Source organism: Zophobas morio, unplaced genomic scaffold (assembly GCF_036711695.1).
Source record: "Zophobas morio isolate AGI-343-1 ecotype UQ-CSIRO unplaced genomic scaffold, CSIRO_AGI_Zmor_V1 ptg000005l, whole genome shotgun sequence".
NCBI classification, from domain to species: Eukaryota; Metazoa; Arthropoda; class Insecta; order Coleoptera; family Tenebrionidae; genus Zophobas; species Zophobas morio.
The window spans coordinates 8,266,039-8,284,668 of NW_026972110.1; the positions used below are offsets into that span (position 1 = coordinate 8,266,039).

General features: G+C 34.3%; 2 protein-coding genes, 1 long non-coding RNA gene and 1 other non-coding gene across 4 annotated transcripts; 2 read left to right on the forward strand and 2 right to left on the reverse strand.

Annotated features, from left to right (window-relative positions):
- Positions 1 to 3,513: 3,513 nt before the first annotated feature.
- Positions 3,514 to 3,578, forward strand: LOC135122925 (U4 spliceosomal RNA). Its single transcript, XR_010279494.1, has one exon. It is a non-coding gene; the product is annotated as a U4 spliceosomal RNA (small nuclear RNA).
- Positions 3,579 to 4,712: 1,134 nt separating this feature from the next.
- LOC135122586 (uncharacterized) lies at positions 4,713 to 5,417 on the reverse strand. Its single transcript, XR_010279418.1, has 3 exons — positions 5,402 to 5,417; positions 4,853 to 5,234; positions 4,713 to 4,800 (listed from the first exon to the last, which is right to left on the reverse strand). It is a non-coding gene; the product is annotated as an uncharacterized LOC135122586 (long non-coding RNA).
- A 1,177-nt stretch (positions 5,418 to 6,594) lies between these two features.
- LOC135122584 (folliculin-interacting protein 2) lies at positions 6,595 to 17,124 on the forward strand. Its single transcript, XM_064046861.1, has 11 exons — positions 6,595 to 6,965; positions 10,582 to 10,777; positions 10,833 to 10,961; positions 11,020 to 11,185; positions 11,239 to 11,394; positions 11,449 to 11,638; positions 11,750 to 12,280; positions 14,621 to 16,309; positions 16,363 to 16,587; positions 16,638 to 16,776; positions 16,828 to 17,124. Exons 1-11 carry the CDS (start codon positions 6,898 to 6,900, stop codon positions 17,032 to 17,034), a joined length of 3,696 nt encoding a protein of 1,231 aa, XP_063902931.1. The 5' UTR covers positions 6,595 to 6,897; the 3' UTR covers positions 17,035 to 17,124.
- LOC135122585 (glyoxylate/hydroxypyruvate reductase A-like) lies at positions 17,047 to 18,593 on the reverse strand. Its single transcript, XM_064046862.1, has 5 exons — positions 18,235 to 18,593; positions 17,806 to 18,174; positions 17,539 to 17,754; positions 17,323 to 17,480; positions 17,047 to 17,265 (listed from the first exon to the last, which is right to left on the reverse strand). Exons 1-5 carry the CDS (start codon positions 18,332 to 18,334, stop codon positions 17,134 to 17,136), a joined length of 975 nt encoding a protein of 324 aa, XP_063902932.1. The 5' UTR covers positions 18,335 to 18,593; the 3' UTR covers positions 17,047 to 17,133.
- Positions 18,594 to 18,630: the final 37 nt, after the last annotated feature.

An 18,630-nucleotide genomic window follows, 5' to 3' on the forward strand; every position in this document is an offset into this window, starting at 1 on the left:
TTATTTTGTGTCGCTGTTGTCTTGCCAGTAACATCTGCTTCCACAGAAAGGAGTTTTTCGACATTAAAAAGGATAAAAACTTATATAAGAAACACCACTGGGCAGGCGCGATTAAGTAACATGGCCAAAATTGCAATTGAAAGGGAATTTATAAAGTCTCAAGATAATAACTTCACAGAAGAAATAATAGATCATTTCGCGGAACAAAAAAATCGCAGAATTCCCTTGATCTTTAAAAAGTTTTAAAATAGATTCACAGTATTTATCAATTTTTTTTTCGTTTTGTTTTTTGTTATAAATTATCATATTAGATTTATTTTATGTTGTATTTGTTTTTTTTTTTATATGTTTTATTTAGAGTTTATTTTAATTTTGTTTTTTGTTAGAATTTATATTTAGTTTCTCCTGACTATGTTTTCCTTTCCTTTTGTCCTGTCATTCCCATCCTTTCCTGGCAAGAGTTCTCTACACCTCCACGTTGGTTCTTGCTGGACAGTTAAATGAGTTTACAAATTTGTTTAACGGACTATGTAGAGTCTATTTAAGTATCCTTGCATTATTTATATTTTGGCGCGTTTTGTGCTTTGCCTCATCAGCTTTTCAAGTCATGAGCCGCCCCTGGATAAGAATAAATTTAATAAAACTGAATATTAATCACTCTCGAATTTTTTTAGTAACCGTCATCACTTTATAAACGTCTTTATAAAATCAAAATTCGACGAAGGAATTCTTCAAAACCTTGTCCCGTTTTAGGGACAATGGACAAAGAATTTTTATGACTGTGTTTGTGTCGTTGGGTCTTTCCGCTCAACCCCAGATGTTCTATTTATAATTTGCCAACCAGGTACTTGCAAAATAACACTTCCAGAGTAAACAAGTTTTCAGAAATAATTATTTTATTAGAAATTATTAGAATGAAAAAACTTGTCTTCGATTTATTTCTAATTAAGCCGTTGTATTTTTTGCTCGAAATATAATCAAGCATTATGAAGGCCACTTTTTAAAGAATACGACGACCCACATCTAATTGATCATATAATCTATAAAAAATGACGAAGAAAGGACGGCCTTTTGACGTCATTAATTGACGTCAGAAGTAAGTCATAAAAATCTCGTCATTTTCACGTGATTTTTTGGGCGAATGACGTCGCCGATGAGTTATGACCAAAAATTGACGTGAATTAGACGACAGTCTGCTGCTTGGGGTAAGTGAACAACGTGGTTACTCAAACTTTTTATTAGTTTATGTAATAACTTCGTATTTAATGGATACATATACCTACACTACGAGCCCCGTTCCAAGCTCGTTACAAGCTTAGCTACAAAAAATTCATTTAAGACGCAAAACGATTTACAACTATTGAAAAAAAGCAATAGGAGAGTTTTTAACTGTTGCTTTATTATTAGGGTTACTTACACCACTGATTTTTACTTTACAGAGGTTATCACAAACCGAAAATCGCAAAATCAAATTTTATAATTTCCAAAGAAGCGGAATTTGACGTACTATACAGGTAAACTTAGGTATACTTCAAAGACGAGGAAAGTTCTGTCGAAATAACCGTCGACCAGTTTTTTTACCAAATGAAGACGGCTCACCCTATTTTCCCGAAAATGCCTGTATACCATGGAGGTAGGATGACAGGAGGGAGCATCCTCATTTGACCAATGTTAAAGAAACGCCGGAAACAGCTCCACGCAAGAGCCATTTATGATCTTTTCAGTATCACATCCAGAGCGGTCGATTATTAGTAAAGCATCAGAGGCGGTACTTTTGGATCACATAAAAATTGAGATATTTCTAGCAACATAAAAACTCAAGTAAATTTTACTGCTAAATTATTTTTGTTTGATACCCAGTATCCGGCAAACGCTTTCCAGCACGCCACTGAAACAATCGGTTTCTCCGAGAAGCTGGGAGACCCATTTATGGCCCTATTCGAAAGCGCGGTACCAGTACTGTTATTAATAATATTACACTGCACCTATTCAAACTAATATATGTGTTCTTTATAACTGCATTACAAAATTTTGTTGCGGAAAAACTCACTTGAAACATACTCATGCTCCTTTACCTGTACCCTAACAATTAACACACATATTTATTTTAACTTATTTTTAAGTATAGGTTTTTATCATTTGACAAAAAAATTTGCAAAATTATATTTTATGATTTTTCAAAGAAGCCGTATGTATTTATTCGACTGTACTTTAAAGGGCTAATAATTACGGAAATGGACGAGAAAATGGAAGCAAGAATGAGAAAAGTGGACGCAAGAAACAAAGAAATGGACGGAAAAATGGACACAAGAAGGGAAACAATGAACGAAAAAGTAAAAGAAGTCGAGAAATCACTGCAGGAATGTATAGAAGATCAAACAGCGAACAAAATGGACGATCGAATTAAAACTATAGAATATCGAATGAAAATGAATATAGAATAGAAAACATAATGAGGAAATCTGAAACGATCATAAAAAAATGCAGCAGCCACTGGTTCATGTAATGTGACGTCGGTTTCTAGAATAATTCAACCACCCACCTATGATGGCCATACACCGTGGTCATCGCAGAAGAAGGAGTTTGAGGCAGCAGCGACAGCAAATTCTTGGGAAGAAATACAGAAGGCTATAGCCTTGGTGATAGCTCTGCGAGCTGCAGCGCTAAAGATATTTCAAACCCTGTCTGATGAAAATATGTATAAGCAAATATAGTGCCTTAATTACTGTTCTAGAACGGCGATTTGGGGATGAACATCTAAAGCAAGTTTTTGCAGCCCAATTAAAGACGAGAACACAAAAAGTTGGAGAATCTATAAGAATTTGCAATAGATGTTAAAAGAATGGTACGTCTAGCATACTCTTACACACCACCGACTATTCAAGAAAGGTTTACGATAAAAACTTTTATAAACGGTATTCGCGACCTTGAAGTTAAGAAGATATTACGAGTATTTAGGTGCCAGACATCCGCTGGTGCTCGTATACGCGCTTTGGAAGTGGAGGCTGATTTCAGTACAACAAGAACTTGCGACAAAGTCAGCGTAGCAGATCCAAAGAATGAAGAAGATAACAAGATAGAAAAGTTATCGGAAAAACTATCGGAAAAACTGTTACAGCAAATAGATGGCCTATTTCTAAGACGGGAGAATGATATGTCGCACAAGCAAAGCATGGAATGCTATAGGTGCAGTTCCAAGAAGAACCACACAACAGAAATCTCACCAATATGTAAAAAGAGCCAGTACTCTGGGGAATGTATTCGTTGGTGAGAATAAGGCCACAAGTGAAGTGAAAATAAGAAGTTTCACCAGAGGTAGTGGTACAACTATACCGGGGAAGATTAATGGAACTCCAGCAGCAATTATTATCGATACTGGTGCTGAGGTATCATTTGTACGTAAAGGACTCGTGAGAACTGAAGATGTAGAAACTATACCCGAAACGATAGCGAGTCCCCTCTCAGTGACGAAAGAAGGGAACAAGTACACGAAGAAGGTCAAAGGCTACAACGTGCTTTGCGCAGTGGCAGTATCGTAACCGATGAGGTCTATCCGAGGTGCGATTATTGCTAGATAACCATGGAACAAGAAGACATGACGTGATATTGCGTATTTTGTGTGACGTCATGTGGATGTCATAACCGCCAACTTTGAATTCTGGCTTGTTGCATGTTCGTATTATCAGTAACAAAGACCGATTTTTGAAATTTGCGTGAATAGATTAATTTATTACTTTCCGAGTGTAGCGAAGGAATAAGTATTGTAACCGAGTCCATCGGCCAAATTGCCACTTTCATATTTTTTCAACGTGTCATGACCTCTACAGTACGAAAAAAGTGGTCTCCTGTTTCCGGCTGTCTGTCTGGTGTCTGTATCCATTTTTATTAGACAAGTAATCTCCGAAACTACCGGACCGATTTTAGTCACATTTTGGTATATCATCTAAAGGATTAAACCCTAACTAAAATTTGGCTAATCATCTCCACCACCAATGGGATGACGTCATCTTGTTTTTTTTAATTTCATAAAATAAGATACTTCTACACTTGTGTGTGAATCCGTACGAACTTTCACCCTAGACATCCACAATTTTGGGAAAAAATTCAAAACTGAATAACAATATTTTGCAATATAATTTTGAAACTGTTAAATCGAAATCTTGTAAATATTTTAAGATTATCGTAATCATGAAAAATCGTTAAGCAAAATTTATTCGTTTAGCTCCTAAATCCTATCCAAAATGTATGAAATATGATGAGTCTATACTTGTGATTTATTAATGCATTAACGGCCGGTTTATAGAAAAGTGAATTAAATATTTAATCCTCGATTAATTTAACACAGGAATTAAATGTGAAATATGAGCCCGTGATTGGTTAAAACATGCGCGTTGCCTCGGGTCTAAAAGTTTTTAAATTTCTTATACAGGCTGACTCATAAAAATTAATAAATCGGGAACGGCTCACTCCGTTTTCCCGAAAGTTTGAGAATACCTACAATACTGTTATCATTAGCACTACCCTACACCTATCCAAAGTGATATAGGTGTCTTTCCAAAAATGTTGATGACGTCATCACAAAATTTTGTTAAGGGAAAACTTATTTTAAACGTACACCCAGCACGTTTCTTAACATTTACTTTAACGTTACATATATATCTTTACTTATAAGGGTTCTTATTAAAAAAATAAAGTTCGCAAAATTACATTTTATAATTTTTCGAAAATGCTGGATATGTTTCATTGTACTTCAGGAGCGACGGAACTTCTGTCGAAACAACTTTCCACCAATTTCCTCAACTGAAAAAGTTTGTTAAACCTTCATAAATAAATTTTGTAATGGTATTATTACCTGTCTTTTCCAAAACTTTTGTGCTAATCAAATATGAAGTGCCACATGTTTCACTTGTCACAGTTCCAATCAACAAATTTGCGACATAACGTCCACCACATTAATCGGTTGTTTCATCGACATGAAAATAAATTAGATTATCACTTATAATTTGACGAATAACCTGCTTCGTTTTTTGAAACACTTTGTCCACGTACCTACCTTTTTCTTAAGGTACTCTCATCGGGAACTGACTTCATGGTACGCTTTTTAAGAAATGATCGTAGCTTGGGGTTTACTCATTATTGATAAAGGAATATCGGCACTGAGGAATGCCTCACAAATGTTTGTGAAGTCTTGTCCCAATATGCTGAATTATCGAAAACTTTTTCTCACAGGCGACCTGAACAATGAAATTAATTCATAGTGTGCATTCTTTACTTCTCGCGTTTAATTGAAAGCAATAAGATATCAATAAATTAAAGCAATTGTTTGAAATTGGAACTAATAAAAATAAATGTGACAAATTCAAAAATATAGCAATGATAAAAATTTGGATACCTTACTTACCTTTTTAGAGCACACTCTGCAAAAAAACACATTGAGAATTTTCATCTAACATTACTTCGGGATACCTTTTTTATCCAGCCGTGGACACTTGCAGAAACGTTTGGCATTTTGGACTTGAAGTTCACTTGTCCGTACAAAATAAGGACTGACAAAATGAGTAACTGCTAGCAGGATGCTACCTCAGTTCGGATTAGGATGTCTTAATTACTGTTTTTCCAGGTAAAGATTCTATCGAAATGTCTTGGTATTTGTTGAATAACTAAAGGCACGATTTGAACATTTTAGAAAAATATGCATAAATATGCACTTAATCGGTAAATATGCATTTTTTTAAAGCCCATTGTTTAAAAAGAGGAAGCCAGAAAACATATTTTTTCTGAATATGCTACACTTTAAGGAATATGCATTATGCATCAATCCGAGTATTATAGCGAAGTAAGCTGTGAAAAGTAATGTTGGTTGTATCAACATTTTTTTCTGGCTCATTATTCCTAGTAAATCACCCTGTATAATAAAATTTAGTACGGTAATGAAAATTAGAGCCGGACATTACAATAATATGTAGATTAAAAATCTTCCAGTCCCATTTATATAACATTTGTAACTTGATGTGTCGTGTGAACTCATGTCCTGCTCTGAGCGCTTGCTTTTTAGATCAGAACCAAACATCTTGACCAAATTTCGTCTGTTCAAAAATTAAAAGGAAAGGTTGTTCTTTGTTTCAGACAATTCTAGTTCGGGTGAACATAATATACGACGCTGCCTCTTTGGAATTTGCGACCTCAGAAAATATCTGCCTATCCTTGCCACAATCAAATGTGGCCCTGTATTCCATTACTGCATTATTGTTATCACTTAATGCATCGCGGAAGTCCGTTGTACAACTTACTTCCGAGTTTGCAACTAAGCTGAAGGTGAACGTTGTAGTTTGTTATAGTTAGAATACGTGTGAAAAATGAATTTTGTCGCTCCACACACACAAAACCTGTTAATAAACGACAAGGTTCAATAATGAAAGCTTAGCTTACTGCAGGAAAAGGTTTCGCGATTTTAAATTTTGACCCTTGCTTGATCGGATACAACTCATCTTTTGTTCTCCCACCTTGGTGACAGAGCCGGACAACATGGCACCATCGCAGTCACATGCCGTTCTCTGTCTCCCTCTAATATTGTTATCAAAGTCAAAGGCTATCACTCATGTGCTTACAACAACGGTCACCAAGGTTTCGTTGTTTATTGCCGAATAATGATACAAACACCATCCCCATCCATTAATAAATTACTGCGCCTGTGTGCCGTCGTGTCGTACGAAGTTCGACCCAACGTCACACGAAACGTGAAAAGCCTTGCGCGTAGATCTCAGTGACCCGACCACGAAATCATATGACTTGCATGCACGTGATTTTATATTTACTGTGTGAGTGTATTTTTCTGGCATGAGGCAAGGTGAAATTGTGCTGCTCGTAAATGACTCTGAACAGTGAGGGCTCGGTGATATGGCCCTATTCAACAAATTATTCTCCAACCGAAGGGGCATACACAATAAGCACCAAGATAATGTCAGGTGAGTCTGGCGGACTGATACAGAGGCGATTTAATTCACGAAAATTGGGAAAAGACCCAACTGGATTACATTCCCGATTTTTGGGACTGCGCTATCGATCATTCATTAACTGAGTAGGCGTATCACCGACGTTTTTCTATTATTTTTTGCTCTGCGGCGTTGCCAGCGATCATTTTTCTTGGATTTCGGAGTTTTCTAGGTTAATTGGGTGCATGCTTTTTTCTGATTGTTAGATAACAGTACATGATTTACGTTTTGGTTTACTGTAGTAATTCGCAGGAAAATTCTCCGCATCCTAAAATACTTGTCAATAAATAATAGTGTTTTGGAAAACAATTTTGAACATATCTGTAAATTTAGGTTTATTCCCGCCTTCTCGCGTGACGTCTTGTTTATTTTTTCTTCCTAACGACCCAGATCACATGTTCGTTAGGCAATCGGTTTAGTCACATGCTTTTATGATAGGAAAGAATGGCTGCAATTATCACACTGAAGCTATTTTTGCACGAATATCAAGAATTGAAATTTATTTGTTGCAAATAATGAAAACAAATTATTGTTTACGTAATGAAAACAATGTTAATATTATAACGATAACGTACGTGACTTTGTTATTTTTATAGATAGGAAATGTAGAAAACATTTTATTCAATAATTATATTCAAAACTGTAGTCTTGATAAATACACAAATCCATACCGTTATTATTACCATTACGACAGAGGCGTACAGTTCCTTGAAAATTTGATGCCATGTTGTCCGAAACGTTGTCTTTTTATTTCTTGAGCATAAGCTAAGGAAGTATTGTAATCGAGTCCATCGGGCGACCGTTACTTTAATATTTTTTCGATAGGTCGTGACCCCAAGAGTACGAAAAAATAGGTCCGCGGTTTCCGTCTGTCTATCTGTCCGCAGTTGCAATTTAATCTTGAATCTTTAAAACCGAATGTTTTGAAATTCTGCAGACGTTTTAAAGCTGTCGTAAACACGGTAAATTTTCAATCAAAATAGATCTGTTTATTCCCCTTAAAAAATTAATAATAATAATAATAAGGTTTATTCTTATTTATTAATGACGTCATTACAAAATTGCGCCTAATACATCCTACCAAAAATGTGGAAAATAAGATGAATGTATATTTGTGATTTATTTCCTTCCTATTTTTAGAATTGCTTATACAGAGGGACGCAAAAAAAATAGTGAATGAGCCAATCCATTTTCTTCATTAAACCTGGAACTGCAAAGCCGTAAATTTTTAGTCAAAATATATCTCCCCCAAAAAAATTGATGACACCATCTCAAAATTTTCCGAAAGTGTGCAAAAAATTATGGGTCTATACTTGCAATTGATGATTGTCTTCATATTTTTAGAACTGCTTATACAGGTGACTCAAAAATATTTATGAATGTATCCATTTATTTGATGGATTAAATCAGGCGTTAAGGTTATCGCAAGCATGGTAAATTTTTAATCAAAATATATGTGTCTAACCACCCTACCCCCTTTTTTTCGTTAGATAAAATAAATTTAATAAAATAAATCACCCCCAAATTTTTTATCGACCAGATTAAGAACGAATTAACATAACATAAACACTTTAAGTTGTTATTATTGCTGAAAGGCCATTTTTACTTATCGAGTGTTAGTAAAGAAAGTATAGTAATCGAGTCCATCGAGCGACTTGATACTTTCATATTTTCTCGATGTTTCATGACTCATAAACACGGCCGTAGCCAAGAGGAGGCTAGAGAAATATGTGCCTCTCCTAGATTTTTTCAAGTTATAATTAACCAAATGTGAATTACAACATCGAAAATCAAAATAAAATGCAATGTTTTATTTATTAAGCGGAAATCGAAGCAATAAAAAAGTTTGGACCATCGCATTGTGAATCAGTTGTTGGAATGATTGATTAAGTCAAGATTCAAGAACGACTCACTCCATTTTTCAGAAAATTTGGGAATACACTATTACACTTCATCTCTCCACATTGATATGTGTTCTTGCAAAAACGCTTCTTTACCTTTACTTGAATATTACGTAGATATCTTTATTTTAACTTATAGTGGTTGTCATAAAAAAATAAATGAAGTTCGCAAAGTAATCTTGTAATTTTTCTAAACAGCTGGATTTGATATACTGTACTTTATGAGCGAGGAAAGTCCCGTCGAATCGTCGAAATAACCAGTTTTTTAAAGCTTATATGTCTTACGTATACTCCCACAATAACCCCCACAATTAAATTCTTTTTGTCAGTATATTTTATAATGTAGGTAATTTTAACCATAAATTAAATATATAAATTTTGACACGCACAGTGTAACAGTGATGAAAACAATATTGTATTCGTAAAATTGCAGAAAAAATTGCTGTTGTTGCTCATCAAAATGAAGAAATTGCCTCATTCATTACTTTTTATCCAACTTTTACAAGCAATTCCAATAAAAATATATTTAAAGTTTAATAATTAAAAAATTCAGTTTATTTTTATGTATTCAAGGTAAAACTCTACACGAGTTCATGATTAATTGTATGTCATTTAAATATGAAATCATTGTTTATATAAAATTGTCGCGAGATCTTTCTAGGAATAATAAATTTGTGTAGTTAGGAACTATAAACCGTTTCAGTTTTTGTATTTTTTTCTTTTTAGATTCTTTGTCCTGTTATTGTTACACTGTTTGTGCCAACTAGTTTGGCAAGTGTATGAAAGGACTAGAAAACTATTAGTATGCAATTAAATAGGAAATAAACAAGATTATATTAGAAGTTTAAAAACTTTATTACTGGGTATACGAGACTTTTGGGTATTATCACATATTAACGCCAGTTGTTGAAATATATTTTATTAGAATAATATAACAAAAAAAGCATAATTTTCCTGAAGACCGTTTGCAACTAACGCTACTCGCGTTTTACATATCAAATTTTATATTCGTCAAAGTCGTGTCAAGTGCGTAAATATTTTTAGCTTTTAAATATATAGAACAGAAAATCGTTCAATTAAATAATGAACATCACACGAATGACGTCAATTCGTGTTATATTTTTTTCCTTAAATACGATTTATTAAAGAAATAGAAATTAAAAGGCGTTAATACATTCCCTGATTTTATTGACAACAAACTGGTCACATTCAAACCAAAATAAAATTTTTATCATGATGTACAGCGAAATACACCTACCTAGCCAACAAATAATAGATTATCTTGTTTATTATTAAAAACGTACGGAGTGTTTATAGAAACATGTTTAAATTTAGAGTTACAATCAGTATGCTTGACACATGTTTTTTTCGGTTGTTATGTGGCTAGTTGCACGTACATGATGTAATGGTAGAATAATGCAAACAAAATTAACTTCTTTAATTTAATGGAGAGTGAAGATGCCCAGGATTTATTTTAATACTTTAACCGAAAAAAATAAATCATAACTAATTTGAATATAAATACTACCTTTATTTTTTCCACAAAATTGTAATAAACATGTAAGTTATCTTATATTCTTAATTACACTTACGTGATTTTATAAAAATCATTGTACAAAATTTTACATTTGTGAACAGTTTTGTCTAAACTAGTTATGTCTTTAATTAGATGATGTTTTCTTTTTTAGTGAGAAATTTTTTGCATTTAGTAAGGACCAAGTACGAGTGGTATTATTTAGAGAATGTGACTTTCGGGGTCGAAAACTTCTGTTTGATTCAAATTCCGTTAAAAAAGTTCCCATTAATGTCACAAAATCTGGAGAGCCCATCAGAACTGCGGAAACCGAAAAATTTTCAGAAGTGTGTAATGGATATGGCTACGTGGTAAGAATACCAATTGCATACATTATATTCATAAATTAATTCAACAAATCACTAGTATACAAAACCCGAAGCAGATTTTAGTCAACTTGCCGAAATGGTTTTTGGCTCGGTAGCAATGAGTTTCAGGGGAACATATTTCAAAATGCACACTTTAGAATCTCCGAATCGACTAATGTTTTCCCAGGTACAATAATTAAAAAGAAATTGTGTCATTATTAACTAGGCATTACTTTTATTTTTAGGTATTTTCTAGTCCTCGATTTACATCTCATAGTCGAGTTTCCGTTTCTAGTCGTAGCGATCCTCACAGTCTTGAACATTCCAAATTAGATGATTCGGGTGCCAGCAGCACGAATTCCATAAGTGAACATTTATCAGTACATAGTACGGCCTCAGATACAGTTTTAGGTAATGATTGGTTATCAAGTTTATGTAATGCTATATACTATCTTAATAAATAGTTTGCAGACGACCTCATAGTGCACCTTTAGATGTCCCGGTTATGAGCAGTGTTTCTCTGTCTATCCCAAGTTTAAACGGCGACTCTGGTTATGGTACTGGTTTTTCGTGTATTAACGGACCTTCGTCCACGTGGGGATCGATCTTAGACGAGAAAGGTATATTTTAAAGACCTAAGATGTCTAGAAAGTTACAACTTTTTTTTTGAATAGGTGCATCTACGTTGTCATTATCCTCGAGCAGCTTATACAAAAAGTGGTTAAGAAGAACTAGTACATCTCTTGAGAATTCTGGACACTCCCTTGCCACGTGTGGATCAATTCAAGAGGGCTGTCATAGACACCATCGCAGCAGCAAACTAGGACTTACGCTTATTCTTCAACTCACACCAGGACAAGAAGAGTTAGTTTAATAACTTAAAGTAAACAATATTACTTAGCAAAGTAGATAAATTTTGTTCTATGTTTACACTTTCATCAAATGCATTTGCTTACGTATTTTTTCTATTACTAGGGAAATCAGCCAGTTCCTTATGGAGCACGTATCTCTCTTAGACGCCATACTTTGGCGGGCACGACAAGTGGTGGAAATTGCCTTCATCAAGTCACAAAATTTTACCTCTTTGATGGCAGAGATGGCACACTTCTCAGCCCAATACCTAGTCAATCTGCTCTCTGGTTCATACCTCTCCATGAATCTGTGGCTGTCGCTGTCAAATGGCTGTGATAACTACAACAGTATTAGTGCATTTAATGCTTCAGATAGTGATAAAACTGCTTCGGTGTTTTCACCAGAATTGTGTGAATCGCAAAAGGCAGACTTGAATAGTTCTAATAGTTCTGCGAGTTTGTGTAGTAGTGGATTGTTTAAAGAAACTGAAAACAGTGGCGATTTTCATTTGTTTAGTTTTGCAAGATTTTTAAAGACAGACCCATTTAACATTAAGAAGAATTTGTTTGGTGAAAATAGAACTATTACGGCTGAGAAGTTTGTGCAAGACTTTTGCGAGTTACTAGAGGATGTGGATATCAAAAATACTAATTTGTGAGTATATTTAGAAATTTCAAGCATGGATTTTGTTTAAATTCTGTGATTAGGTTTTGTGTGGACGGTTTTAATTCTCCGTTAGTTTTTTGTATTATTTATACAGTGCTTCTCAAAAATCACTTCTCCCTTTTAACTTTCGAACTAAACAAACGAAGTGTGACATAAGAGGTAAACTATACAGTAATTATTGCTAGATTTTGACAAAAAAAACGACATTATTTTAAACCTCAAATCCGTCAAATTCTCTCCAACGGCCTAGTTTCATAGTCCCTGCGAATTCTTGCCTCTTCCTTTTTTTAGGAAATCTAGTATATGTACCGCTGAAGTGAGTAAGGAATTGAGTCGATTGTGTTCTAAATAATCTGTAATTATAGAAATAGATCTTCCCATTAAAAAAACTATTTTCGATGTTATTGACAAAGTTGAGAATCAAGTGTTCAGTAATAGCCATGGAAATATCTCATGCTTAAAGGATGATTGAAACGACAACCTCCGCCGTCAACCTTGTGCGATACTTTGGGTTTTTCAAATCTTATTGTGACGCATATACACAACCTGTTGTTCTAAATTTGTCTGCCTACTTTCAACAAATAGGATTCTCGGGATGACGTGCGTGGAAACGTCTCGTACAATATTTATATGTATCACTATTATTTTTGACTTTACTCGTATTGTGTACCAAATTTGTTGAAACTAAAAGCACTTCTTCTCACCGTAGGTACCTACAATTTTAAATTAAGGTCTCTTGTTAATTCATAGTTGACTGCCAATTTGGGGCCAATATTTAGTATTTTACGTATTTATACCCAGTTTAACAAAATACAACTGTTCAAAAGTTATGAGAGAGGAGCTTGCGTTTTGTGCAGCAAAGTTAATAAAACAACACTTTCAAAATAAAATGAAAATTTGCATGTTAATGGGAACTAGAAGGGTATCATAATAATCTACCCAAAATATACCCGTTTAACCTTTTGTGAAATCGTGACCTGTTCGGAATGATTTTTTTTCAAAGTCAAATATCTTCCGTATAGTAGTGTATTCATGTGAACTTTTTTGTGTCGGTTTTCACTCATAGCAAAAATAAAAGGAAGAGGTGATTTTTAAAAAATACAATTACGAAAAAAATGTTTTTCAAATATTAGTGAATACAAATGGTATGAATTATAGTAAATGTGAAAAAGAAAAGCTGTAGTAAGCTGGAAAATATTTAAATATTGATAAAAGTACCTGTTGTGGTAGAAACCGCCAACTTGAATAGGAGACCACATCACGATAGTTACGTAGAACACTATTTTTGCGCACTTACTAATAAAATTTTGTAATTTAAACTTTGTAGCATACATTATAATAGTTACTTAAAACTATAAATTACAGATCCTCGGTCGACGCTTTCAGAACGTAATATCTCCGTTATCAATAGACATATTATTATGAAATTTTAAATATAAACTGTCCACACTGTTCAGTATATAACGCAAGAGAGTTTTTTTTTTAAACATTTTTATCATCATCTTAGTGGTGAAAACCGCGTTTCGAAATTTCCATAAATAATTGAGATATTGAATTTTAAAAATACGTGATGAAACATTTCTCCAAAACTTTAAAAATAATAGTGATAGTAAACTGTTTTTAAAAAACTGTCAGTGTGTTACCTAGAGTAACTTATATGAAAATTTTAATAGCAATAAGTCTGTTAATAACGGAGATACTATATTCTGAAAATCTAATAAACACCCCGTAAGTGAAAGTATTTTAGGAATATCATGTAAGATGAGAAAAAGCTAACCAGAATTTGTCTGTTAATCCTCACGAACAAGTTGATGACGTCATCTCAAAATTTTGCATTGTAAATCCTATTTAAATTTTCTAAAATAACGTACTTCAATGAATTATCAATTGAAAAAGAGAGCGGAAAGTAAATTTTGATAACGTCATAGAATATTTTGCCAAAATAAACACCCGTAAGCACGTTTAGTATTTGTTGTTTTATTATATGGGGGTGCTCCCTGGAACACCGCCCTGGGTGCCAAACCACGCTACGCCACCACTGGTTGTTAGTACATATTAAATATACTGCATCCATCCGATTTGATGTGTGCTTCCTAAAAAGTTGCCATCAAAAAAAATTTATTGAAACATACGCATACTTAGTATGTTTTTTGCCTATAGTTACCTCTATGGGTTATTCTTTGTAAGAAGGAAAGTTCTGTCTAAATATCTTCCGACAATTTTGTTAGAATTTTCTCAGCAACCTGCATTCTGTAGAATAAAAAAACTAAAAGTTCTTTGTAAATTTCCTAGAGGTGGAATTAATCTTTTTTTTTTTTTATGTTGCAGTTTCATGAGCACTTTGTTGACGGCCGTTTTAACCTACCATTTAGGCTGGGTCAATACATGTTTGCCTGCATCCAGCGACGCTGTTCTTCAGTCTAGACACCCGTTTAACCCTCTGTGGGGTGAGCTTAGCGATTTATATGGAGCGGTAGGCCATCCGACAAAAATAGCTCAAACTATTATTACTGGTAGTAATAAGAAAGATCTTATTTCAAAAATATTGTTATCTATGACGTATTTTATCCGCTGTTGTGACGTGGAGCGGAGAATTCCCATACGTTCTGACATATATGAGGAAAATCAGATCGTTGAAAAGATTTGTCGAAAGCACTCCTGCATTCCTAAGGAAAACTACAAGAAGTATGAAGACCATCTTAAGGAGATTATGAATTCGAATAAAGATTTTTTCGCCAAAGCAAATAATAGTGATAATATTCATAATTATTGTCAAAATAGGGAGGTAGATGCATCTTTAACAACACCCAACCCGTTGTTAAAAAAGTCTACAGGGTTAGCTAAAACTCAGACATGTTTGGGCGACTTATCTAAATTGGCAGAAAATGATGCTTCAAATTGTTTATATCCTAACATTACAACAGACTATAGTTCTCAGTCAGAACTTGTAACAACGCTCTACCCAAAGTTGAACACTTCTGAAACGACAGAAGAACATATGTATCCTAGTAATGATGAAATTAAGAAAAAAGTTAATACTTTGTGTAGAGTACCAAACAGTGCAGTACTGTGTCATATGGAGAAACAAAAAGACTGTGCAGTCATTCAAGAGATGACTCAACCGCATGTTGTAAATATGGAAAAACAAATGCGAAGCACCGATTTTAAAACAGGTATGCAACAATCAGATCCTGTTTCCGACTGCAACGAAAACAGAAATGTTGTATTTGTTTTGGGCGATGACGAACGACTTATTGGAATTAAAAAAGATTATAAAGTCATTGAGAAACAACCAGAAATTACAAATGCCAAAAAACGAAGACCGTCGTATCTTGATCTTTCAAAGCAGATTTACAAGAGCGAGACCATGAGTTTCCAGGATTCAGATTTTGTGGAAAACTCGGATAAATCTAAAGTGAAAGCAAGTACTTCGTGGTCGTCTGTAGCGGAAAAAGAGATCAGAGAACAAAATGAGGCAGCTGAAACTAGTAGAAGTTCATATTCCAAGAAATATCCTCGTGCACAAAGTGAACCTCCGGAGGAAAGACAGCCAGAGGATTCTAACAGGAAAGCTAAATATCGTTATTCAGGGGTGAAATTCAGTTTACAACAATATCCTCAAATTTTGTCGAATTACATGAAAAGTAAGAATGTGGAAATTACCAATTTACAGTTTGGTGATAAAAGTTTGAAACTGGATGAGCTTTCGTCGCTTAGCGAAACAATAATTTCGAAGTACCCTGAGTTGGACGAGGAGTACGAGGACGGAGAAGCACTTCAAACCCCATCTAATGCGTCTGAGTTAGAATTTACAAGTGACTTATTTGTGGCGCCCCTTAGCGCTAAGCAAACTAAAGAATCAAATGTAGATTTGCAATCAGGTTCCTCTGGAAATCAAAATATACCAAATACAATAACCGAAGAGTTGAATGAGAATTGTGATGACCATAAGACTGCGCGTAAAATTTCGAGTTGCTCAATTCATAAGATGAAGGTTGCTAATTTACCTATGCCAAAGTATGTTACTTGGTCGCGGTTTTGTTAAATTGTTAACACGTTTATGGTTGCAGGTCGAAATTTTATAAATCTCTAAATAGTTCTCTTAAATATACATCGTCGTTAATGAGGGCGACTAGTGACAGTTATATGCCTGATATGGTGCTTCAAGGACCAATAGTGCCAAAGCAAGAATGGGAAACGAGACTGAAAAGTGATTTAGCTTTGGCGAGCCAACATTCCCTTATTGATCAACCAGTGGAGGAGGCTGTTGCAGTGATTGCAAACATAGACACTTGGTATGCTCTCTCACTATACTTTATATGAGTACTCTTATATTAATTTTCAGGGAAGTACAGTTAATGTCCAGTCATACGTTTCTTATTGACAAAGGGTCAACCGGAATTAGAATTGGTATGTCCCAGCTGGTTTCAAATATGTTGGAATCTCTTCTTCAAATGTGGAAACTGAAAGTTCCACCTCACTTTGTAAGCAATCACAATACTCAAAACAATCGGACCCTTCAATCTTTCTTTTAGTGCCTCATGCATATTGAACAAACGCTTCAAGAGTTATGTATAAGATCTAAGGCTCTGTCTGAGCTGTTGTTAGCAACGGAGTTTTGTAATATGGAACAGTTGACATCCGCCCTGCAGCTAGAAGTTAATGATGTTCCTCTACTACTGGCTGTAGCCTCAACGCATTCGCCTCAAGTAACCCAAAAATATGGCCTCAGCTTTCAGTAATTGTTAAAGTCATTCATTTATACTGTATTTATTTTTATTTTGTACATACTATCGTTTTTTATTTATATGGAATAAATTTGTTTCAATGCATTTCAATCCTTAATAACCCCTATTGAAATCAATCAGGCCTGGAAGTGGCACTTTCTTGTTGTAAAGATCTAAATTTTTTTGGAACTGATCTGCTATGTCTTTGGCTCTACTCATCCCTGCCACGTGTGGTGTAAGAAATACCTGAAAATTATAAGCATCACATTAAATTGAAAACAGCATTTCACCATTTTAACCAACCTGTTTCATTTGCCACAGAGGATTATTCTGAGGTAAAGGTTCTACATCATATACATCTATTATTGCAGCCGATATCCAGTTGTTATCTAGAGCTCTAATTATAGACTCTTCAGAAATTACGTTGCTTCTACCAATATTTATAAGAACACTTTTCTTTTCTGTAACATTACATATATAGATACTTAATTCAAAATTCTATAAACTATTGGAACAAACCTGCGCTATTTTCTAAAACGTCATTGTCCAGTATACCATCAGTTTCGTCAGTTTTTGGTAACACGTTAATAATATAGTCACATTCTTTGAGAAATAATGGCAACGTCTCTTTTGTATAATATTTCGATACATGACTATATTCATTACCATCTGGCAGAGCTGGTCTCCGACCAAACGCTAGGACGGTGGCACCCAATGCATACAAAGTCTTACCGACTACAATTGTTGATAATAATTACAAAATAAACATAAAATTTTAATACTTACTTCGACTTCCAATATTACCCAAACCTAAAATGCCTGTTGTTAAGTCAGAAATAACACGGTAACCTGTGATTTTTCCATGTCGATTCCATTCCTGTTTATCTTGGTTACTTCTGACTTGAAAGAAATTACGTTCATGGTTAACTATATTGGCTACGACGTATTCACTCATTATTCGACCGAAATGTTCCCCTGTAAATCTTGTGATTTGATACGGCAGTTGTTTCTCTTTTTGGATTAATGGTGTAAGCTTATCGATTCCAGCCCATGTACCTTGGACCCATTTTACGCTAGGTAAATCGTACAGATATGGTCCCAGTAAATCAAAATCACAGATTAATATTTCCGATTTTTTGAAATGTATATCGACTTCTAAGAACAAGACAAAGTTTTCTCTTTGAATTTTTTAAGTTCTATATACTACATACCAACCTGGATCTGTTACTTTATGAAACTTTACACTGGGCAAGGCTTTTACAAGTTCCGGGAGAAGATTGGGAGTTCTGCTTAAAACTGGTATGAGTACGCTCATTTTAGGCTGGCTATTTTATCTAGAAATGCAAAATATGGTAACCTACAATGTATCCTAGAAGGTTAAATTTATATGAACTGTCAGTCACAGTCATATCATGCGTGTATTACGTAATTATACATAAATAGATCATGCATTTATCGGCCTAATTCAATAGCGATTGGTTCATTTATGACCAATCCTAGTTCGGCTCACTGATATTCGACGAATAAAAAATGTTTGATTATTTTACTACGTGTTGGGATAGTTATTTATTATTGGCAGTTCTTGCTTTACCATTGGTTGTATTATTACGA

Bases quoted from the DNA above. Each gene is read 5' to 3' on its own strand.
- LOC135122584 (XM_064046861.1), top strand. From the start codon at position 6,898: ATGGCCCTATTCAACAAATTATTCTCCAACCGAAGGGGCATACACAAT. The intron at 16,588-16,637 runs GTATGCTCTCTC...ATTAATTTTCAG, and splicing joins ATTGCAAACATAGACACTTG to GGAAGTACAGTTAATGTCCA. The intron at 16,777-16,827 runs GTAAGCAATCAC...TCTTTCTTTTAG, and splicing joins TGAAAGTTCCACCTCACTTT to TGCCTCATGCATATTGAACA.
- LOC135122585 (XM_064046862.1), bottom strand. From the start codon at position 18,334: ATGAGCGTACTCATACCAGTTTTAAGCAGAACTCCCAATCTTCTCCCG. The intron at 17,481-17,538 runs GTTTGTTCCAAT...GTAATGTTACAG, and splicing joins CGTTTTAGAAAATAGCGCAG to AAAAGAAAAGTGTTCTTATA. The intron at 17,266-17,322 runs GTTGGTTAAAAT...TATAATTTTCAG, and splicing joins CTCTGTGGCAAATGAAACAG to GTATTTCTTACACCACACGT.